At 40.6% G+C, this 24376-nt stretch overlaps 1 protein-coding gene across 1 annotated transcript in view; it reads right to left on the bottom strand.

Annotated features, from left to right (window-relative positions):
- MEOX2 (mesenchyme homeobox 2) overlaps positions 1-15536 on the bottom strand; it is a 55696-nt gene extending 40160 nt beyond the window's left edge. Inside the window, exon 1 of the mRNA XM_056338162.1 lies at positions 14739-15536. Coding sequence (XP_056194137.1) covers positions 14739-15249 — 511 coding nt within the window. The 5' untranslated portion in view covers positions 15250-15536. The remainder of the gene's footprint in view (positions 1-14738) is intronic.
- Positions 15537-24376: the final 8840 nt, after the last annotated feature.

The following is a 24376-nucleotide window of genomic DNA, read 5'->3' as shown; positions in this document are numbered from 1 at the left end:
TACTGCTTTATGATTCTTGCATAAATTATTTTCTAAAAGTGATACTATCCTAAACAGCCATTATGTCAAAGTTACCTTTGATCTTCAGCTGTAGAAAGAGTTTTCCTTAAGGAAATAAAATAAAGAAATTTGGAATGAAATGATTTGAAGATAAGAACAAAGACTTATCCCCAAATTATCTAATCCTGTGTATAAGTATGCATGATAATTGCCTTCTAAAGCTGGATGACGAAGAGAAGGGATAAATTACTTAGAAGTGCAGTAGAGCTTGAGACAAGGTTCAGAAAAAGAAAGGTCAGAGTATATTAAGAGTATCAGGCCAAAATTCCTGCAAATGAGATTTATTACACCATGGAGTCTGTTCCCTGAGACTGCTACTGAAGGCATGCTATTTTTTAAAGTCCAAATGGGCATTTAATAAATGAGTACCACACTCACAAACCATATACATAACCTGTTTTGTCATACCAAACTGAAAGAAATCAGCCCATACTCAAGCCTTTTAGTCATCACTACTTCACTCCATCTGTCACTCATCTGATAAAAGAATATAAATATGGATTGCTGTTTGGTGGGTGGTATCTTTTTTCCCTGTAAATAGGATAAGATTCATTCAGGTAAATTACGTGTGACTTTTTTAGTAAAGTGTTTTGGTTTGTTTTAAAGTTGCACTGTGTTTTCTGCCCTTCCAATCATTCCTAGGTCCGCATAGCTAGATAGCAATGTAAATAATTATCTTATAATTATTTCGCTCAGGGGGGTTGTTCAACCACCATCCACTGTGCCATCTGATCGTCATCCACATTCATTACACTGGAAATAAAGGCATCGCTACTGGACAGTGCAGTCTGTAGTGCCTGTCCTTTTTGAAGACAGAGAAATCTTAGCCTGGCATAAAGTAGCATGGAGAAGAGATGGGAAGAGAAGGGAAGAGTGATTTTCTCCGCTTTGTGAAGGTTGGAAGTGAAGTGAGAAGGGTAGTGATGAAAGTCGATATGACTATGACAAAAAAAGCTTTCAGCTATGACAGTTTTGCAGCATTTCCTGAAGGGGGGCAGCCTCTTGATCCTTTTTAATATCCTTATTAGTCTCCAGTTCAAGAAGCGTGTGTGGGGACATGTTTAACTCCCATTGAAGTCAATGGTTCTTAAGCATATGCTCAAATTTTTTCACAAATCAGGACTTTAATCTGTTCCTTATGTACATTTAGGATTACAGAGAAGTCTTCTGTTTTTGAAGTTGCTGGAAACATCAGCTTGCTGATGGGAGGTGGGGGAAGGGAGCAGGACTCCATCACTTTCAGAAGTTTGTAACTTTCTTGTTTATTTTTTTTTTCTAATTTTGACCAGAAATATATCTGTTCACCTATTTTTTAAATCTTCTCAAATACTGTCTATTAGATTCTAATGTGTGCTGCAGAAATGTGAGTTACTAACACAACACGCTTTTAAGTTTTCATTAGTTATAAAGTCACAAGTACTAAGGTTAGTGTCTGGTTCCTCCCTCCTTCCTCTATAAAGTTGATAGAACTCTTACCAAAACCCAGAGATTTATTCCTAGCAAAGGGAAAGAAGAGTTGAGACAAAAGCTGTAAAACTGTCTCCGTCTTACACTGCAAATGCACCTCAATTCTGGCATTTAGTGCTTTTGGCTATTTCAGTCCTGGAACAGAACCCTCTTCACTGAGCCTGAAGGTTGTGCCAAACTGTATGGTGATTTTTGTGATATGGAAAAAAGCCCACTGGAGACTAGCCGGAAAGCAGCCAATCCTGTGATCTGATCCTCATGTGAATTTATGTCTCCAGAGTTCAGATTTAATATCTTCTGTAATTTTACCATGAACTCTATTTGCTGATACTACGCTGAAAAACTCTAGATACTTGAAAATAACTGCAAAATTGCCAAGTCCAAGTGCTCAGAATGTATCAGCAAGGCTCCTGTACTTTTCTTTTCTCTCCCTGCCTGCAGCTCCCTCATCCTCTCCAAACTGTTTTTAAAATATGTTCAGGAATGACATAGCACAGCATAACCCAGTGCTGGTCCAGTCAAATCAAGTGGACTATCCAGGTCCCTATCTGCCCTTATTTTAGATTTGATACACACATGCACACACACACACTTGCACACACACCAAATGTATGTTCATGGCTATTATATCAATGATATGGAATCACAAACAAATATTTTACTGTTTTCAAAATTCTTACAGAAAACTAGAGTGAAAGGACAAATTGCCAATGCTATTTAAAGAGTTTACAGGCCCCTTCAAAATGAGACTTTACTTTCCTTGAAGCACATTCCTTCTGGCACGAGTAATTATTACCTAAAGTCTTGGAATTAAGAGTGCCTCTTAAGAATGTTAGATTCATATTTTTTTCACCAATTTGGGTTAGTTTCCAGTACTCCCTTTTTACACAAGGGTCTGCTCAACACTGGGTATATCACTTGTATTAAATATTAACCATCAGCACTGTTATGTCTGGGTTGTGCTGGATTTCCACTATAGCTGTGTACAGAATCTGCTCTGTGGTGCACGCCCTTATGAAGTTAAGACCTCAAGAAGACGAGAGCACATGAAACATATTTTTTTTTCTCTTTTCTTTTCTCCCGTTTACTCTCAGCCTTGCACACTTTTCTGACACACCATAAATGCATACAAAAGCCATAACTGACTGACAGGTACCAAAAGTAAGTTCACAGTAAACAGTTGATGGTTTGAAGCCATTGGGATAATGACAGAATATTGCTTCTGGATGTTTCCTGCATGTACATGAGCCATACCAAAGGCAGAGAAGAGTGTGAATAGAAAAAGGACACCCTTCAGACAACACGGATTAAACACTGAGGTAGATAAGAAACCGGATCCAAAACACTGGCTGAGCAGCAGTTTGGCAATGCCTTACAGGGTAATAAGTTTAATTCTGAGAGGATAAGCTGGAACCAGAACGATTCTGGGAAGGGAATTTCAAAAGAGTTTGATTGAACGGTAGGATCATTTAATCAGTTTTGGTTTTGGCAAGGTTCAGAAAGGAGCCAAGAGAGGGCCAGGGTAGGGAAAGAGGATTTGATGTCTGCTAAGTGGTTTTAAAGTCAAATATTTGCAAAACAGTCTGAAAACATGTTGGAGAGAAAATCTGATAAAAGCAACATGCAAACTCTCATGGCAAAATATGACCTTCTAAACCATAGCTCTCACCCTGAGGAGAACAAGCAGCAGCCCATGGCCTTGTACTGGCAAAACCAAGGACAAAGCTGTTTTGGCCCTGTAAAAAGATGCTTTGTGCTTCCCCAAGGTCTCTTTTGTGAGCATTATTTTCCTATGTCTGTGCATTCCTGCCCTGGAAGCAAAGGAAATGCTGTCTGCTTTTATGAAGAAACTTGAAATTAACTGCATAAAGCTAGCTCTTAGGCTTTATGCAGGGCCAAGATACATGAGACATTAAATGGCATGGCAGTGAAGGTACAAAGGCTGATTAGTGAGATTTTTGTGCTTCTTGTGCAACATGCTACACATCCCCTGGACTTGCTTCCATTCCCAAACTTGCAGAAGGACTCTTCCAGAAGTATTTAGGGAACACATACCCCCAGCAAATAACTTCTGATCTAGTAAGGGTCCACGTAGGGTCATGTGAATACCTCAGATAAGAGCAGTTACTTCCTGCTTTTCTAGCTTGGTGTGGATTTCACCTCTGCCTTTTTTAGTAAGACTCTGCTGATACATTAACAAGGTCCTTTTAATTAATAGACCAGCAATAACATGTAGCCAGACTCCACTATATGGGTAGCATCAAGCTTTCAATTTATCCACATAATCAAGTCAGCCACATGTTTCAAGGTTAAAATGGATGCAGCTTTTAGTTCGTGTATGTGTGAATTAAGACTATCAATTAGCTGTGGAAGCATGCTTGAAAAACACAAAGCAAGCCAGAGTCTTCATAAATAATATTTTTATGGTATCTACCCATATGTTGTGGAACAACAAACACTTCTTAGCCGCACACCATCAAGCTGAAGGAATCAATGACTGACTAGCAACTGACACGCCTGTGCTTAACTTTTTCAACATCATACTGCTAATTTCAAGCGAATTACACACTGTAACCTAAGTTTTGACAGGATGGGAGCATCAGTGTACAGACTGGCAAAGCACTGAGTTACTTTTGCAGGAGGGAAAGAAACAGCTTTCCCAAGAACTTTGAAGGACTGGGTCATTCTGTAAGTTATATTTCACCAAACACACTTCAAAAAGGCTGGACACATTCAGCTACTGTACTTGAAACACACAATCTGTATCCAAAAAACAGTGTTTGTTTTGGTGTCATGTCTGGCAAAGCTCTCCCGATATGTTTGCAAATACAAAAATATTAAATCTCTGATACTTCTCATGCCAGCAGACTACAAATTCAACTGGCACCTTCTGTGCATGCCTAAACTTCAGTTTGGAACCAGTGACATAAAGATAGCTTTATAGTGTTTGAATACTGTTAGAGTTCTGCACATACTCTCACATTAAAGCAGTAAAGATGTTTGACTTGTAAAGTTGTAGCAATGTATCAACGTGTAAAAAGCAAAGGGGTCAGAATGAGCAGAGAAAAAAAATTAAAATGCAAAGTTAAACCAAAGCTACAGGAAAGTTTGGCAGCATATTTCTTCATAATGTAAACCAATCCAAAATATTTGCAGCCTTGTCTCCAGCTTTTTCTCCTTGTGTATTCACATCATTTTTTTTATTTATAATTTATGTTGTTCTATTCACTACTTTTAATATTAATATATTGTTTCATAAAAACAAGTAATACAGGCAAAATAGTCACTCTTTTTATTGGTCCAATAATATAATCTATTAGAAAATCATGTAAATTAAGAGTGGTAATAATACAAGAGAAGATAGTGCTGCAGATTCAAGATGCCTTATGGATAACTGCTAATGAAGCCTCCTATTTTTATCTGACTCTGCTCCACTGATCGATAACTGTTTCATCTTGCATTGCCTACCAATTAGACTAACATTACCTAAAAGTACTGTTTTATGTAGCAGATCACTGTAGTTCTTAAGATATTGTAGGTAAACATCTAATGGAAATCTGATTAAAGTGTGGTATTCTTGTTTTGCAATAAAGTGTTCATTCTGCAAGGATAAATAGAAATTGAAAGGATATACAGGCATACATTCCTTCAGAAATGGACTTGTGTAAAAAAAAAGAGGGAGGGAGAGGGATCCAGGAGTGAGACCATTAGTGTGTATTGTCCTAATGTCCTCAGGAACGCAAAGACTTAGCATACAGCTGAGGCTTGAGGTTATTGTGGTACTCCCAAAAAAAAAAGAATATAAAAAGAATTTAGAAAAAAAAGCAAAAAAAAAAAAAAAAAAAGCTTTATGCTGCTACATCACTTCTGAGTCAATCAAATCAGTAATTCCAAAGTGCAGAGGACTTGCAAGATTCTCAGTTCTCCCTAAGCCATCTGTAAGGCAAGTAAGAGTTGTGGACTTTTACTAGGCTTTAAAGTCTAGTTCAGAAAATACCAGTTTGAAAGGAGTGAAGATGCCTTACCCCCCCTTTAGACTGCTGTTTTCTTCTGGCAGAAAATACTGTCTGGAATTCTAAGCACAAAGCTTTACAATGCATCTTTGAGCAGTTGATGGCTGCCCAGGCTTCCATTCACACCATTTTTACCAGCTCAGTGTACCAAAGCGTTTCAAAATATGCTTTTGTATAGTTTATCAAGAGATCTGACTTCAGTTCTTTCTCCTTCACTAAACTAACTGATATTTTTATGAATTTAGGAGGCATCTAGTCACTGTTCCTACCATTCTTTTTATGGTAATAAGCACATTTTAACAAGTAGGCTTTGCTTGTCCACATACCCTGTAAGGATGGGGTCTGCAGCATTCTGGTGTTCTGCACCAGCTGGAAGAAAATAAAAGGCTTGAAAAACTACTGAGACCTGTGTGCCTGAGGAGACTCACTCACCCTGTAAAAACATCCCCTTTCAAAGAAGCCCCCATGCACATTCAGGGTACACTGCGTACTTCTATAACATGCCATTTTTTGCTGGGCAGGTAGAAAACCCCATGGTTCATTCAACTCTCTTCAGAGTTATGTTGTCAGTCCACATATGTCCAACAGATTTTTTAGAATCTATTTTTAGAACGACCAAAGTGGGAAACAGTTTTTTCCGCTTGGTAAATTTAAGTGACTAATGCCCCCAGTTCATCAATGTGTAAACATACACTTAACTTCAGGTGTATTTGTATCAAAGTTATCTGACTAATTCTGCTGTGAAGTCCTGGCTCCACTCAATAGTTAGTTTTGACTTAAGCAAACCCAAGAATTCATTCATCTCCCAACATACAAAATTAAATGTATGCTGGCATCATCATGGGACCACAGTCTAAGAATTAAAACCCACAACGGTGTCAGAGGCTACTGAAGTGCATCTAACGCAGTTTATGTAAGGCAGCATTTGTTCAGGCTCACTTGCTAAAAATAAAAAAAAAACTTATTAGAGATCTGAGAGCATGCAGAAGGAAAGCTTTTAAAAGCCTGCAGTAATCTGTTTCAGTTTTAGTTTTTCATATCCTATTTGCTATAAAATAATGTTCAATCAACCAATTTTTCTCTAGTTCAAGAGGCAGCTTCACAAAAAGAGAGGAGAGAGAGCAAGAAAGAGAGAGAGGAACAGAAAGAAAGAAGGAGAGAAAAGAAGACCGAGAAAGCCAGAGAGAGAGAGAAAGAAAAGAAAGAAAAGAAAGAAAAGAAAGAAAAGAAGAAAGAAAAGAAAGAAAAGAAAGAAAGAAAGATCACTTGGCTTCCAGTTAGGGTTTCATAATCCACTGGATTTTATTGGTTTAGTAGAACTATGCCTTTCCATCATAAATGAAAGATGTGACTCATTCCTTTGAGACTTGATTCTTCTGCTGTTTTGTCAATTATTTTGTTTCATTAGTTAAAAAGAAAGATAAAAGGAAATTTAGGTTCAAATACAAAATAACCTTTCCTTCAAATGACCATTAAGTTTTCATGTCTGTTTTCTTCTGTTTATGTATTTTAAGGGCCCCTTTTCCCATTACTGCAAGGTTTATTCATCACAGGTAACTTTCAAAGTACGGTTCAGACTGCTTTTTTTTCTTTGTATCGAGCAAGAAGCTCCAGTGATTTTAAACTGCATGGTACTGAATGATTACATTCATCATTAAACAACAAAATATTCAGTAGCCAATTTCCAAATGTGACTTCTGATTTTTCTTTTGATGTATAATCACATGCCTATTTAGTAATATGCACAACTTCCACTCAAGTAACCTACCGCCAAAACTATTTGTAAAATTAACATTCCATATGGAAAATAAACTCATGTTACAAATAGGCGGTATGTTACTGTCTTCTGTAGGTCCAAGATCTCAAAATGAAGGACATCCTCCCTAATTTACAATGAATATTACATCTTTAATATCATTGATGTTAACAAGCAGAATTTTAAGAGCCCAAGTTGTCTATTTATAACACTAGTAGAAGACTTCAAAAGAAACTTTTCATGTATGACAATGAACTGTCTACTACTATATCCCATTATATTAATGATTTTTTTGCCCACTCTGCATCACTTAGTGAATGCTAGGATACAGTAATGTAACTCTGCATTAGCAATATTACAGATTAATACATAAAATTAGAAGTTATGGAATAACATCAGTGTGATTTACATTTTTGTCTATTAAAATATTATTGTAAATGGATATGGTTTAGGTAAACTTATCAAAGGACACAGACTTTGTAATACATATTCATAAATAACAAGGACAACAAATGCTAGAAAACTAAGACCAAGGGCAGCAGTGTTTTTTTAAACAAGCATTCTTTTGCTGTGTTTGCCGCTGGAAGCATGCAAGACAGCGCAGCACAAAAAACATGAGCTCTAGCATGGCTAACTGGTCTATCTCCTTCTCACAAGCTAAGCTACATTCACAGTTAAGAACAGACATCTTAAAATCTGGTACTACAAAAAATCAGTGGGAGCTTTGTCATCAGTATCTTCCAGGTGAAACTTCCCTTAGAATGTGTGTTTTTAAACTTTAGTAACTTTTTTTATTCAAACACTTAAGCCTAGATTGTGTGCATCCAACACAATTACACCAGGCTATTTTTCAATTGAAACTTTCATGAAATATAACGGAAAAGCAGTTACCCAGCCATCAAAGACCCCAGACACTCACCCGAGAAGTCAAACGCCTTCTTGCTGCATACACCTATGCAGCCACACAAACTCATGCTGGTAAAGGTGATGCGATTGCCTGGCTGAGAAGTGGGAGGAAGGCTCTTTGCTGCAGGGTGGCTGCACACTGTCTCGCTCCTACTCTGCCACCAGCAGTGCTTGAGAAATGGTGATGCAGATCTGTGAGTCTTTAAAGCCTACTACGAAAAGCACGCCTGCACACACATTCACACAAAGCTTTTCATTTAATAAAAACTTACAGTACTTTACAAATGGAAGGAAAGCTCTGCTGTAGCCATTGTATGGGTTGAGGAAACAGATATAAAAGGACAGGACACAAGTTTGAGATAGATCATAAGGCTGGGTTAAGTGCCCAGCTGTGCACTGATGTAATGAAGTGGCCTCAAGCACTGTTTATCAAACTTCTCTAAACCCACACTATCTTAGTTAGAAACCTTATTAGCGACATATGCAAGTATTTATATTTAAAAAATATGACTTTCCTTTCACAGCCTTTCAAGTTGCATTCTTAAATGTATTAGAACAAGGACACAGGATAACATAGCAAAAATAAGGATTGAACCCAACCCCACCATAACTACATTTTACTGATGGATTTAAATTTTTCTCATTCTAGCAATGAAACCAGACTTCTTTCTTTTTCTTTCCAGAGACTGGGAAAACTGCTCGGTAGAATACATTTTGCTACTGAAACATGCTACAGCAAACATTCATGCTGCTGTGTAATATTGTATTTGCTGAAAGCAATAATCCAGATTATTAGCAGACAGCAGCAAAGATAATGTTGTCACCTTCCCTTGAATTTCAAGACACAGAGCTCAATCCTGCTCTTGAGGATTTCAGAGATACAGCATATGAAGTCATCATGTCACTAAAGAATGAGTATTTCCAAACGGCAAACTATATGCAGATGAACAGGCTCATTAAAAAAGCACTTAATAAATAATTAGCAAGTCTAAAACGGGCAACAAGTCTGATAAAAAAAATCCAGAATCTGGTTACTTACTGTGCAAAATACTAGAGAAGTTATTCTAGATATGTTAGGACAAATTTTATCCTAGGATGCTAAGACCAATGAAATTAAAATTAAATTTATATATATAATGCTGAATTGGCAATGCTCAAATAAGCAGGCAACCCTAACATTTTACCCATCAATATATGCAAGAATTATAAAGCATTTCTCTTTCCCTACCATGCAACAGCAGTTTAAAAATCCTGAAATGTAACTACAACTATAATTTTTTGAAAAGTTTTTGTGACATTTTCTCCAGATATTGCCAGAATATGTGGATCTTTAAGCCCCACGTGTCCGTATCTCCTTCTACATTTGGTTCTAGTACAACACCTCATAGACATCCAGACCCCTTGGTGACTTTGCTTTGAAGACTGGGATCCCTGATAGTGCTTAATACAAAATAATACCAGAATAACATGCAATTACATTTCTGTGCTGAAGATTTAAAACAGAGTAATACAATTAAACTCTAATGGCTTAAAAAACCTTGAGCACTCCAATAGTTACACTAGAGTCAATAGACCTTCTCACAAAAACATTTGTGCTCCTGTCTGGATTGGGACGGCAGGTTGGGGGGGGGGGGGGGGGGGTGAGTGTAAATCCTACTGAATTATATGTATAAACAGACAGAAATACATAATTAGAGGCCATACTTATTTCTGTCTACACAAAATTACTCTTTGGCTATGGGCAAAGAATTCTGAAACTGTATTAGTAAAATAGTGTTTAAAAATTTTGCAGTCCTAGAAAAGTTCCTGATTGTGTTTCCTGAGAGCAAAAGTGAACATACTGCAAATTTGCAACTATTAAACAATCCAGCAAGCAGCCTGTTAGCCAACATTTGCTAAGCAATCACCCTTAAAAGTTTTCTCCTAGAAGTATGATCATTATTCACTGGATTTTGAACTTGTTTCATTTCTGAAATCTACAGAGGTGTTTTGTTGTTGTTGATGGGGTTTTTTAATGGTAAGTGATGCTTTGACACGGCTTACCAAACAAATTAACTCTTTCCAGAAAAACTATGCTTTATCATGTATTTTTTCTTGCTTCCGTTTACAACCACGCTGAAAAGCACAGACATATTGATGAATCAGTTACACAGTTCTTTTTGACTACAAGTGTGCAGCTCATTTTTCTTCATGATGTGTTTCAGAAACCAATCAGAAGTCCTCAAAACCCATGATTTCACAGTATTTATAATCATTTATCAAAATGACCTGCTTTTTAGAAACCATTTCAAACAAGTACATATGATTTATGATATATAGATCTGTTTAAAATAAATGCCCTGGAGATGTAACTTTTTACTGCTTGCATGCTGAGAATAGGTAGGTTGTAAAAGATGTTAAAACACTGGAAAAAAAAAGTATTGTTTTCTTTCCATTTGATTTCTTAGTGAACAAAAACCAGCAGAACAGCTATTGAAACACTGGATTCCTGAATTGTTTTTGTAGGTTTAACAGCAGTGTTTCTGTATTATACTATTGTAAATAGAGTCAAAAATATGAATAGTTGTTATTACCTGCTAGCCTTTCCTTGGAAATCTGCACCATATAAAAACATTTTTCCATGTCAAACTTTAAAAAATAAAAATAAAAATAAAAATGAAAATAAAAATTAAAAAAGGTTTCTCATGCCTGGGGACATGTGTTTAATTACATTAAACTTTAACTGGAATCAAATTTGCTTATAACTTGCATTTATCTATCGCAATTAAATGTTTGAATAGCTATAGTGCTTAGAAGAACTCCATCAACAGTACTCAGCCTCCCCCTGGTCTTTTCAGCATAGTGCAGATATTTTTTTTGCCATAGGATTTTAGGCTTCCGTAGGGCTACCGGATTCACTTTCTTTTTGTATTTCTTAGTAAACCAAGATTACACTTCCTATATAGGCATTGGTATGCTTTTCTCCTGACTGAAGTTTTAAGAAAACTTGGACTTAAGTGAGCCAACTTAGACAACCGCAGTAGTAATTTTGCATTTGATATGTTCCGCATCATCTCAGAGCGAAAACCTACTTTATAAAACCCAGAAATAAAATGGCCCTAAAAGTTACAGGCAAGTAATGAGAAGAGAAGGCATTAGAAAAATCCAAAGTATTCCATATAGAACAACTCGTACCACAAAGCAACAAAGCACTCCAAGAATATGTTTTTTATACACTCAGCATGGTTTTCATCCGCACCTCATTAGCACACAGATAATTCTGACCATTAGTGCACTTTAAAATCAGCAATTTTATTTGTAACCTAGACTCAAATTTAGTATCGTCTTTTTACTCCTACATCCTTGACACATGCAGAGCTGAGTTACAAAGGCAAGGATGCAGATGCCATTATTCACTGCAAAATGTTAACATCTAAAGATTTGTGTGCATCACTTCTCAACTCACAGGCTAGTTTACTGACCCACTTCTGGGCCTACGCAGGTTGGAAGGAATGTTCTGAAGATAATGAGAGAGCAACTACAAAACCTGGAGACGCGGACAGCTGTAGCAGGCAGGGGTTGATGACTAGAGTAAGCAGTATTTCCCAGTCCTTTACAACCAGAACAGTGGACAATTTCACCCTGTTCTGTAGCAGCCTATCCAATATCTTCAAAGGGAACTTCCCAAACTGCTTAAACCTGGGTTAGGGCAAAAGAAAACTGTAAGTCAGACAGCTTATAAAACTACCATGAAAGCACATTTCACCTTGCTTTCTCAATCCCAAACAAAAGCGTAACAGAGCAGACTGCAAAATGCTTCTATCCTCCCATTCCCCTGCAATATGTTAATTCCAGGGGAAACAAGCTAGCACAGGGACAAACACACAGTTCCTATTGTCCAAAATTTTGCTCGCCCTCTGGATTTTTGTTTATAATTTTTAAAAATTACACTCCCGCCATCGTAACAAATAAGTAAAATGGGGACTCTCTGGTGGTCAATTTTCAGAGTATCTTTATGGCTGAGCAACAGTTACTAGCTGGGGAGATAAATGACACAAGGAATGCTCACGTTTTACTTTCTTTGAACGATCTGTATACTCAGCTTTACGAATCAACGTTCCTGATCTTAAACATCCAGCAATAAAAGCAGAGTAGTGCAAGAAAGGGGTAGCCTAAGGTTAATTCAGCTCTGAAATGCAGAACAGATTCAGTGCTCAAGAAAACACTAACATTCTGTGGCTTTAAGTGATATGCTTAAAAAGAGGAAACATATCTGTAAATAAGCAAGAACATCAATAATTGTCTCAGAATGCTGGCACGGAAACTTAAAACAGTCTCTCTTCACTTCTTAGTTATTTACTATTAAGACTTTATACAAATGCTTACTGAAATAGATCCAAGTGTGATGAATATGTCTCCCAAAAGTGAGGAAGGCGTGGATTAAATTCTTTCAAGTACAGTAATTTGTTTTAAAAAAACAGCTTAATGAGAAATAAAGGGGGTGATTTTTAATCAAACGAGGGGCAATTATGGATGACAAATACAGAAATGCAGCGACTTAAAAATAGTTCTTGCTGCCATACATTAGAAGGGCATTAAATATCCAGCACCAGAGCTCAGGCTTCATAAAGGGGTGGGGTTAAATGTTCAGTCCAAAACTCAGGCTTTCCCTGAAGAAAAACCAAAGATACAGCAGCTAAACAGTTGCTGTCGTCAAAAGATGCCCGTTTTCAGTTTGATAGATCCACGATTGTGTGAACAGCCATAATATTTTTTTCTTAGGGAAAGGGAGGAGGAAATAGTTACCTGCCTTTATCTTCAGAAAGTCTTAGAAAGTGAGATTCGGAGTAGAGCACAAGAAAAGCCTAACCATGGCTAAAGGCTCCGAACCCTTGTCCCCAAATCCAGTGGAAGACGCCAGTCACTTTGAGGCTAAGGTTTGGGACTTTCCCTCCTGGTGGTTTTTTTGTTTGCTTTGCAAAATGATATAAACAGAAAGCGATGCAGATACTTCCCTGACAGTGAGAGGGACCAATTTCCTTTCTTTCTTCAGCTTTAGATCGACTGACAAATACAGTAAGTCCTTACACCCGCAGGCATCCAGTTATGTTCCCAGCCGTAACGAGGACTCAAATTTTAGCGTTTCTCATACACCTCACAAAACCAGAGATTTCCTTTTATCTCATAAAATGTAATGAAGATGCAACAATAGATTTTGCCACCATTTTTAACTAAATACGGGTTTTAATCTTGGAAGAGTTATCAGCCCGCAGACCAGCTACGTAAGATTAAATTCAGTTAAACCCATTCTGAATTACTTGTAAACGTTTCTTAATGTATCGGACAACAAAGAAAATGATGATATCCTTGAGGGCTGTTTTTTAAAATAGTTTCTGTTGCTTACCACTTTACCAAGTTCACAACGTTTCAAGTGAAAAGGTCATGGTTTCACTTGTGAACTTCATAAATATCTGGAATAACCTTTCACTTTCTCTTCCTCAACAACAAACAATTTGGTGCGCTTGCTCTTGTGTTTCCAAACCGCTGAGCCCTCTCTTTCTCAGGTGCCTCCTGCCTGCCTCGCTATGTTTTTGATGACACCACCACCCCCCCCCCCCCCGGTTTACGTGTGCCCTAAGGGAAGTGCCATCTGTCGCGCTGCCTCCGCCGCGTGGCTTTTGTCAGAGCGGGGCTGTGACAGGCTTTGCCGTTTTAGAAAGCGGAGATTTATGTCAAGCTGGTTTTTTGCGTGCTCAGTGATGCCAAATCATCGCCCTGGAATGACTGCGAGTCTACAGTAGTTTTTCTGCTCGTCTTGAAGCAAGAACTGCAGCGATTTTAAAAGGCAGGCAGCTCCTTCCCTCCCCCCGCCCCCGCCACCAGCAAACTGAGGTGCGGTGGCTTTCCGAAACCCCTGTCCGCGCCCGGCCGCTTTCCAGGCTCCCCCTTTTGCCCCTTCCCCGCGGAGGATCTGATGCAGGCGCCCCCAGATGATACGGGGCAGCAGCAAGGCACCGGCTCCTCTCCCGAATCCCACTTCCAAGGCAGCTTCCAAGCGTTGTGCAATCGCCTGGGAACCGCAGGCAGCTCCGCGGCGGAGGGGCGGAGGGGATGGAGCGCGCTATATTCCGAATTTTGAAGCGGAGGTGGCGTGTCGGGCCGGGGGGAGGGGGACGCGGGGCCAGATGCGAAAATCCTCACCTAAACTGGGAACGTTTCGCTCCCTGCCCGTAGGAAACTCTCCCCCCGCCGCCACCACCTTCATTTCATGCTCTATCACGTGCTGGATTTTGACTTTTCGCTCGCCCCCCCCCCCCCCCCCCCCGCAGCCCTAATCAAGCTCGCCCCGGTGATGGAGAGCCCGAGAGCGCGCCGAGGAAGGAGCGCCCCGGCGGCCCGGTGTCCGCGGGCGGCGGCTTCACGGCGGCGGCCGGGGCCAGCCGAGCCCAGCCGAGCCCAGCCGAGCCGCGGCGGGGGACCCGGGCCCAGCAGCGCAGCTCCCCCCGGCACCCCCCGCCCGGGGGTCCCGCCCCGCAGGGGAAAGCGTGAGCCGTTACCTGAGCTGTCGCTTTTCCTTTTGCCGGACCTCTTCTCTGTTTCCACCGGGGACAGAGCCTGCCTGCCATAGTCCCCAGGCGCACACGCTGCCCCCGTGGGGGTGTTAGTGCCCAGGCTGGAAGAGTTTGAACACAGGACGGGGGGGCTGCTGCCCAGCTCCGGGGGTCCTCCTGAGTCGGGCTGAAGGCAGAGGCTGTGCCTGGCCGCGGCGGGAGGAGACGACATCTGAGGAATGTGCCAGTTCGTCTGCAAAGCCTGGTGCTGCTGTTGCTGGTGGTGGTGGTGGTGGTGGTGGTGATGGTGGTGGTGCCCCCTATGATGCTGGCTGGCAAACATGCCCTCCTCATTGGGGTATCCCGCTATTATGCAAGAGGAAGAAGAAGAAGACAGATCAGGGTAGGACATGTGGTCAGATCTTCCATGCAGGGCAAGAGAAGACTGGGAGAAAGGATGCAAGCTCTGCGCAGTGGCATGGGGGCTGCGCAGGCAGCCAAAGAGTGTGTGATCCATGGCATGCAAGTCTCAGGTTCCAGGCAGGAGAGTTTAGGAAAGATCCAACTTCACCACCCTTTGTCAACTTTCACTGTAAACAGATCGGGGTTGGGATTTTTTTTTCCAAAACGGCAACGACAGACTTTGCAGCAGGCAGCTGAGCTCAGATAATCCAGGTCTTTAGCCCTAGTGGCCAGTCTCCGCTGCATAAACACTCGGACCTAGATGAGCCTTTCTCAGAGCTGCTCAGATGTCAAGAAGTGGGAGAGGTTGAAGCCAATAGAAGGTGGTCCCAGAGAACTGCTCGAAGGGGGAAACGGCTCCGAGAGGTTATAAATACAGTAGTGTGTAATGTGAGCTGGGGGCTGGCTTAGCAACACAGCACTGACCACATGCAAACTCCCTCCAAAACGCCAGCGCCGTCCCCGCGCCCAGCCGCTCCGTCAGCGGGCGGTAGCGCTGCGCGCCCGCGCCCCGGGCGCCCGCGGCAGCGGAGGGGGGGCGGCTCCGCGGGGGCGCAGCCCGCCTCTCCCTGCCCCCGGGCGGGTCGCGGGAGCGCGCCTCCCCGCCGCGGCGACCGGCGGGGCTGCCCCGGGGCCCGCAAGGCCGCACGCGCCCCCCGGGGCGGATCGGGGGGGGGCGGGGGAAGGGCGGGTGCCGGCCGTGCCCCCGCGGCCGCCCCGTCGGGGCCGGCGAGGCCCGCTCGGGGTGCCGCCGACCCCCGAGGAGCGGGCAGTGGAGCGCAATAAAGACGTGAGGCGAAATCGCGGGGCTCCCTCCGGGGTGGCGGGCGGGGGTGCGGGGGCTGCGGCCTCCCCGTTCCCCGCGGGCCGGAGGGCGCTCGGCAGCGCCTCACCTGCGCGCCCAGGTGTGCGGGCGCAGCGCGCAGGCGGCCACGGCGGCCGGCCGCCGCCACCCCCCGCGCCGAGCAGCGCCGTGCGGGTGCGGGGCATTCCCCCGCTCCGCTGCCCCGCGACCCCGCTCCCGGGGCGAGCCGCAGCGCTGCCCCGCTCCCCGCACGCCCCGCACGCCGTGCCCCCTGCACCGGGGGCTTGGCTCTGCAAGGCTACGGCCGGCGCTCACCGGGCGATCCCGTCCGGCCGCAGAAAGACAAGTTCCCCTTCCTGCCCCCTGCCCCTTCAAAAGGAGAAGTCTCATGATTTTTATTCCCTATATCTTCATCTTCTTCGTTGCGGTCTTTAGCGGCTCAAGAGGGACGACCCAGAGAGCTTGGCTTTTTTTTTTTTAATCTTTTTTTTTTTTTTTTTTTTTTTTCTTTTAACATGAGTCTAGCGGAATTAAGAGCAGTCACGAAGGCGGCTGTGAACTGGTCTAAATTAGGGTAACGCACTTATTGATCACCGACCAAAGAGGTGCCCGCTGCGGAAATGTTTTGTTTCTCATTCCTTAGTCCACGCTGTACCTTCCTCCTCCTCCCCCCCAAATCAGAATTAAAAAAAAATAAAAAATAAAAAAAAATTAATAAAACAAAACGAAAAGGAAAACCATCGCGCTCCTGCAAGTTAAGTCTAAAATTTTAGGTCCATGTGTGAAAGATAAAATGAATTTCAATTGCTATTGGAAAAAAATCAGCAATTGTATGAGATTTGCAAGAGCTAGTTTCTTAAACGGAAATTGAGTCCTATTTTGTGGGAAATTAGTTTTGCAGACTTTCTGAAAAAAAAAAAATCTAAAACTTTTGTTCAGCAGCTGCTCCGCTTTTCCCTGCAGTTTCAGACTGAGCTGGAACCTGCAGCAGTCTTTCGACGGTAAGATTTTCCCCCCTTTTCTGACATCTAATGCTTTTTAAAAATTGTCTTTAGATTTAACTGTAACAATGCGGTCTTTAAAAAGAGAGTGGCGTCCAAAGCAGAAGTTGCTGCCTCTGTGCACTGTTCAAAACTTGATATTTCTTCGGAATAAAGGAAATATACAGTTACAACACTGATGAAATATTTTGTGCTTTTCATTGTGTTTATCGTTTCAATATGTGCTCTAATATTGGAAGAGAGGAGTACAAAGAAAACTCAATGGCTGAACCCCTCTTGGGTTAGCTCACTCGCCGGGCTGCGAGCGCAGGGGTGGTGCTGGTGTCCCCCAGGCACGGGCAGTGCCACGAAGCAGCGGCTGCGGGGCGCTTACCGGCCGCGGCGGCCCCGCCGGCCCCGGCCCGTCTCCCCGCCGGCGGCGGCCCGAGGGCCGGCGGGGGCGGGCGGCGGGGCCGGGCGCGGGCGGCCCCAGGTGGGAGCGCGGCGAGCGGCAGGGTGGCCCCCCCGGCGGCCCGCACCGCTCCCCGCCGCGGCCGTCCAACCTGCTGCTGTCAGCCCGCCCGGCCCGGCCCCGGGGCCAGGCGCCGTCGGGGGGGCCGGGGCCGGGGGCAGGCGTGCCAGGACCCCTCCTGCAAGGGCCGCCGCCGCAGCCCGGACAGCGCCGCAGCTGCGAAGGGGCCGGGGAAGTCCCAAGCCGAGCCGGTGCAAAAGTGCCTTTTTTTTTTTTTTTAATTCTAGGGGATGGCCGCACAGGATTTCGCGCACAGGATAAAAAAAGTGAAATAAGCGAAGCACAATGAAGAAAGTGAGAGGGTGCGAGGGGGAGGGAGAAAGATTAGGTTTCCAAGAGAAATAAGAGACGGAGCCAAATAGCACTTTTTAGGGAGAGGTAGGAGAGGCTCCAAAAGGTGAAGAAGAAAAAAAAAGGAAGGAAGAAAAAAACCCAAACCTAACCCGAAGAAGAACGCAATAGCCAAGTTATAACGGCACAGCTAAGTGTTTGCCATTAGCTTCATTATCAAACTTCAATATTCGGGTCTGTGCTTCCTTCGGCTCCTGAGCCCCCTAATAAGTTCACAAGTCCTACATCAAGTGTTCTTATTACTTCTTTAATAAAAGGTTTCAATCACGTAATAATTGAAAATACAAATCTCTATAGAGCTTTATGCTTTCATTTTGAACTATATAAGGAGAATGCAAATACAGGCAACTAATGTTAAGGCAAATAAATAACTTCAAACGCCTACTGAATTGATTCAAAAAGTTTCTGTGCAGAGTTATCAAATAACTGTGGCTATATGATACCATCCTTAGTAAAAATTTATAACCTTTCAGTTAAAGAAAGCTTCAGTGCAAAGCTTCTCTGAAATAATTAGCAAAGAAACTGTAAGCAGTTACTACCTCTCAATATTACTGATTGAATTTTTGTTTGTATTGTATCTTTTCAGAATGTGCTTTTGACCTACATGTGGTACAAAAGCATAACTTAAATCAATGCCAGCAAGTTTGCCCAAAGCTTATAACATCAAGTGAAAAAATCGAATGTTTTAAATATATGAAAACAGTAAACCATTTAACTCATAAAAACATCTGGAGCCAACACAGTTTGGAACATCATTTATATTTTCGTGTATGGTCTAATATTGCCATTTGCTTTGTTTTTTGGTTGTGGTGGTGGTTGGGTTTTATTTTTTTTTAACTTATGATTTATGGGGAAAGAGTTCATATAAAATTGACCTGAATGAACCGGTGTACAATTCCTCCTCTTCAGGACTTTTGTAGTCTTGCTCATTTTTTTTTTTATGTTGGATGCTAAAAGAACCACCTTCCTGAATATTTATCAGAATGTAAGTAGGATTCTTGAAAAGTTCTTTCTAGTGTGTGGTTTGTGTATTTGAAATGTGTATAACAGTAAAAACAGACAGCTAGTCATACTTGGGGACCACCATTCCAGTGGTATAAACTGTCATAACTTTGTGTAGGTCAGCAAAGAGATGGCAATTTTACGCCATTTAAGAACCTTCTTCTTACTGTCAAAGCGAAAGCTTACAGATAAGAATTCAGTTTATTTTAGCCAAAGATTTTATTGTACTCAAGAGCCTACCAAAGCAAGAGGACGAGGTTTTATTCTACTGTAATTATGATCAGTTCGTATTTTTCCATGGCAATTTGGTGAAGGCAGGCATCATTATTTAACCTTAGAGTCAATCCAGATTCACAACAGATGTATGTTTATTTTCAGCCTTTTCTTTTTTTCCCTAAATTTTGCCTGTTTAACTCCCATAGAAGCAATATAATTCGTTTCTCTTGATACCTGTGCTGCAATAGAAACCCTCAGATATAAGCAATAATAAAGCCTGGGGATTATGCATCATTTCAGAGATGCTTGAATGCCTTAACTGAAAATCCTTGCACAGAAAATGAGTAATTTGTTGACTGACTTGTAAAAAATACTGAATCCCTGACTAGTTAAGGAGGCTGATAATCACATTTACCACTCATAAACCTACGGTGTACCAGTATCTTCACTGCACTTTGCCATGGAAACATTTTTTCTAAGAAATTGCACTACCACAATGCGTACCACATAACTTTAACATTGCATTACTGTGGCTTACTTCCATTTCACTCTTTTTAACGTTTACATGTGCCATGGTTTAACACTTATCAGACATGATTTTTGCTTTAAAGACTACAACGTATCTATAAAAACTTTAAGCCTGAATCCATATTTTCAGCTACTTCTTCTGTATACATATGGATTCTGTTCTAATTTTCTTGATCTCCAAGTATTACAAATTTTAAAGCTATGCCAGAAATTTAGTATATTACATAAAAGTTGTGCTGAACTATGAGGCCCTCACTGAAAATGATTTACAAGTTTGCATTACATCATTAAAAGTTACTTGAATTGCCAGCCCACTCTAACCAGTAAAATATCTTATGCTTCCTATTTGATTTAAATAAATTGATGAAATATTAAAATGGTTAATGTACTTGAGGCTTCACACCTGAACTATGGTGTTTCAAGAATGCTTTTAGAGTTTAAGCTATGGGAAGATTGCATTCCATGTTAGATACTCAAAAGTCCAAGAACAAGGTCTCTTCAAAACTTTGGTGTGTGTTTGTTTTAAACAATTTATTTGCAAACTGAACCATCTTGCACAATACTATTTGTTTCCCAATCTGCATATTATATTGCAATTTAACAATTGTTTCATTCTTTCTAGTATTATCTCCACTTAAGAATACTGAACTAAAAAAACCCGTTATGACGAGCCTTGTAGGGTTTATATACTTTAATAATACGTATTTTTCATTTGTATTTAGAAATGTATTCAAAGTGCATGTGCAGGCAAGTCAATGATGCCTGAAAAATATGTTTTCCATTTCATTTTCTCCAGATCTTAACAGTTAGACACGACACTCAGACCATTCTCCTATTAAAATTACTAATCACAGAGGGGGAAAAAGCTTTTTTATTATTATTTGTATTTTTACATATTATTCATATTATTATTTGATACTATTTGCATGGTGGATTTTGATCTGTCTGTGTATTCGAAAGACATTTTACCAGAGTCTCCATTGAAAATACAGACACGGTTGTGCCATGAAGAAAGGCAAAGTGTACTTTCAGCACTCTGTATTTTTAACAATGATTTTTTTCTTACTGTGCTGCACAGTTATCATTTTGCTGATTATGCTTCAAGCTTTAGTCTCCCAGAATAAAAAATACAGATGATTCGAGTCTTTGTGCAATAAATATTTTACACTATGACTTATACCCCTTTACTGGGTAAATATGCAGTACGCTTACCAAAGATCGAAATAAGAGAAAAAAACCCTACCCTTACCTGAAATACTTATTGTCCTCTAGCTGATATTTCCAAGCCCTTGCAGGACTAGCAGCAGGGGGCATATTTCATAATTCTGCCTCCATCAGGGTACATTAGGACAGTGATAAGTTACTAATCTTCATCACCTCTTTTGCACATTAATAAGTAAAATACTATTCACAATGTGTATTCCTAGTACTTTCTGATTTTCTCTGCTCTGGAGGGAGAAAAAGACACATGCATATATATAGGCACCAAGAATAAATAATTACAAAATATCTGGGTTTTAATAGCTGCTGGGATTATGTCACTTACTTTGCAGGTGTGTTTGCTTATGATTTATAGTGTGATGAGCTCTAGACTTGGAGCAGAAACCCCTAACTAGCTAGTAGTCAGAACAGAAAGATATTCACTGCCCTGAAGAGCTCAGGCTCTATTCATCTCACCAGTTTCACATGGGAGTACTCTTGTGTTTTTACAGAGTCCTGTTTGCGTTCATGGCAATCTGCTTGACTAGAAGCATTTGCAGGATTGGAACCTTAATTAATAATAGCTGTAAGAAACAAAGAGCTAAAAATTACATGCACTTTTTTTATGCATAGCTGCATCATGCCCCTCAAAGCCTAATATCAGATAACACTAACAGATACTGCATAGGAGAAACTGAATACAAAGTAACAATTGTTTGAAAGTATCATTTTTAGATTAAGTTGGGGTTTTTTTCAGATGCAGATATTATGGCTTGTGAAAGAATGAGAAAAGAAAACAAACAAACAAACAAACAACCCCAGGTTGTCCCTAAAAAATACATGCCAAGAGCTAAGTTTGGAGAGATATCACCAAAAGACAAAATCCTGTCTGTCTCTAAGATTCTAATTAGGGAAACTATTTTAAGTTTATTGGCATCAATGACACTACTGATGTTAAAAAAAAAAAAAAATTGGCAAGTGCTTAACTATTTTGAAGAAAGGTCCAAGTGGCATGCCTTAAGGAGACTGACACCTTCTAAAACCAGATTTGCATAAACTCTTTTTTTTGTTTTATTTCCCTAAAATAGAATGTAGCTTTATTGCTGAGCTGTGGATATATTGCACTACTTCTTGAAATGAACCTTTCCGAGATATTTATGTTTGTTATGCTTTATTAGGCATCACACTTGCATGTCTTTTGATACAATGCAGATAGATCTCAGGGTGGGTTCAATAAAGTGTTCCAGTAAGGAGGGACTGTCTTTGAGGTACTTTTACAACATCTAAGTATACGCATTGGACTTTGGTGCAGTGAATCACCCTCAGGAGCCACCTTTCTCTCTTCATTGGTGCCTACCTCATATGTTTCATTTAAATCAGATGCCCACAATAAAGTGTGAAGCCTATTTGTTCCTACCCCTTGTTTTCCAAATGAAATGGGTTTAGTACCGTGGGCTCAGTGAAGCTCAGCCATATAGCAAAGAAGAGGTATATTATTTGGCATACTTTACAGCTGACTGAGACACAAATGCAAAATACAGCACATGGGGACACTGTCTGGATTTGTGCAATTCCCTCATAGGCATTTTGTCCAAGAACTTTATGCATTTGTGCATTGGAGCTGTAGAATGTATCACTTAGGAATTTAGATTTTATTTAATAATCCAAGTATATTTCAATACAAGATGGTAAACTAAAAATATTTTCCATTTAACTGTTTCAAAACGCCATGTGCAAGAGAACACAACAAAATTGAATTAACTCATAACATATGCAACTCTTATTTGTGCAAGAGCAGTATATGTCCCTAAATCCAGACTGCAGCATCTGGAGGCATAGCATGTCTCTACTGGAAGAGAAAGGCACGAGACATGTCAGCTTCTTGACTATGTTACACTGAAAGCCATGCCTTTTCCTTTGTGATACCCAACACAACTCTGATTAAAACTAATAAAACAGACGTTGTCCAGGTAAACTGCCTTGAAAGCATTTTGGATTTTTCATCTCATTAGTTGCAGGCAGTAGGATTAAGCTGAGATAGATAGTTACAATATTTTTAAAAATCTTATCTAAAGCTCCTTAATTTGAAACAATCAAGTTTGAATGAAAACTATATCCCATGGTATGAATCATGCGTTCATAGTGCATCCAAACATACAAATTCCCAGTTGTAGAAACAAAGTTTGCCGTCACCAAGGTATTTGTAGTGCCTCTGTCTTATTACTGTTTTTTACCTCTAGTATTACAGATCATGTATTCTTCATATACTGTTACTACTGTGATCACCTTGGTAGAGACTCTGAAAACATTTTAGAGAAACGATTCATCCTTTAAACGTTTTACAACATGAACTGTCTTCAAACTTGACCTTAAGAAGTGCTGAGTCTGTTCCCCATTGACCTTTCAGGATCAACTTCATTGTTAAACTGTAATAGCAATTTTAAAAAGTGCAGCTAAACATAAATACTGTTCCTTGTGGTTATAAAAAAAAATCCCCACTGAAAATTGCATTTTGAAACAAATGTGTATGAAAGAGACCTAGTGAATAAAATATTTTACTAACACATTTTCAAATTTTTATTGCACTAAAACCATTGAATGATCTGCTGTAGAAGTTGAGACATCTGATTTTAAATTTTCTTTCATTTTTATCAGTTAATCTCCTCTGTTATATTCATAGTAAGCAAGGGAGAAAGTGTGCCTGTCTACTGCAGTTATTCATTTTTGCAGAAAAAAAAAGTAGAAACTGAGAAATTGCATTACTACAAAGATACTGAACTTCGAAAATCCTATCATGAACAGTATGCTGGATGTGGGAATACACATATGCATATATTGAAAGAGTGTTCAACCATGCAAAAATACGAGCATACCTCCAGGCTCAAACACTTAATGTATGATTAAAACAAATTAGGTCAGTGTCTTGCTTTCTTTTAATAATAGGAAGAATTCTTAGATGCATTATACAAAAATAGAAAGCCTCGCATTAAAGCAAATGAAGGAGCAGAAAAAAACTCTTTGCACCGATTACCAGACAAAGTTCTGACCACTGCCTAGCAGGGTGAAATGTTTGGGAATGTATCTAATCTAACACACCCTATAAAACTGTACAGTAGTCCCTGGTACAACAGTGAGCTGTATGGAAGAAAAGGTCACATCCCAGAACAAAATCCCAAGATTTCAGGCTGCAATCCAAAACTGCCTGTTTAATTTCTGAATTGTGAAGCTGTGTACCCATTTTGGAAAGGAGGTAGGTAGTCTTCCCTTATACGTGTACAGTAATTTGGTAAGCAGCAGCTGTGGTAACAAGGCTTTTTTTAAAACATACCTTGACTTGATGATGAGAATATTTTGCTCTAAAAATAAGTCACATATTTAATTTCTAATATAGCAGGCGTGGTGTATATCCAGGGGTGCATGCAGTAAGTTTACCCTGTACGATTTGTAGTCAATCAGACTTTCCCAAATGAAGTCCCATGAATATGAACATACATTGCTTGTTTGTTTTCTTTTCTTTTTTTTTTTTTTAGTTTCCTTTATTGGTATCATAATAGTATGACCCAAATAT

Source organism: Falco biarmicus, chromosome 4 (genome assembly GCF_023638135.1).
Source record: "Falco biarmicus isolate bFalBia1 chromosome 4, bFalBia1.pri, whole genome shotgun sequence".
In the NCBI taxonomy this organism is placed as follows: Eukaryota; Metazoa; Chordata; class Aves; order Falconiformes; family Falconidae; genus Falco; species Falco biarmicus.
This window is presented reverse-complemented; position numbering and strand designations above follow the sequence as displayed.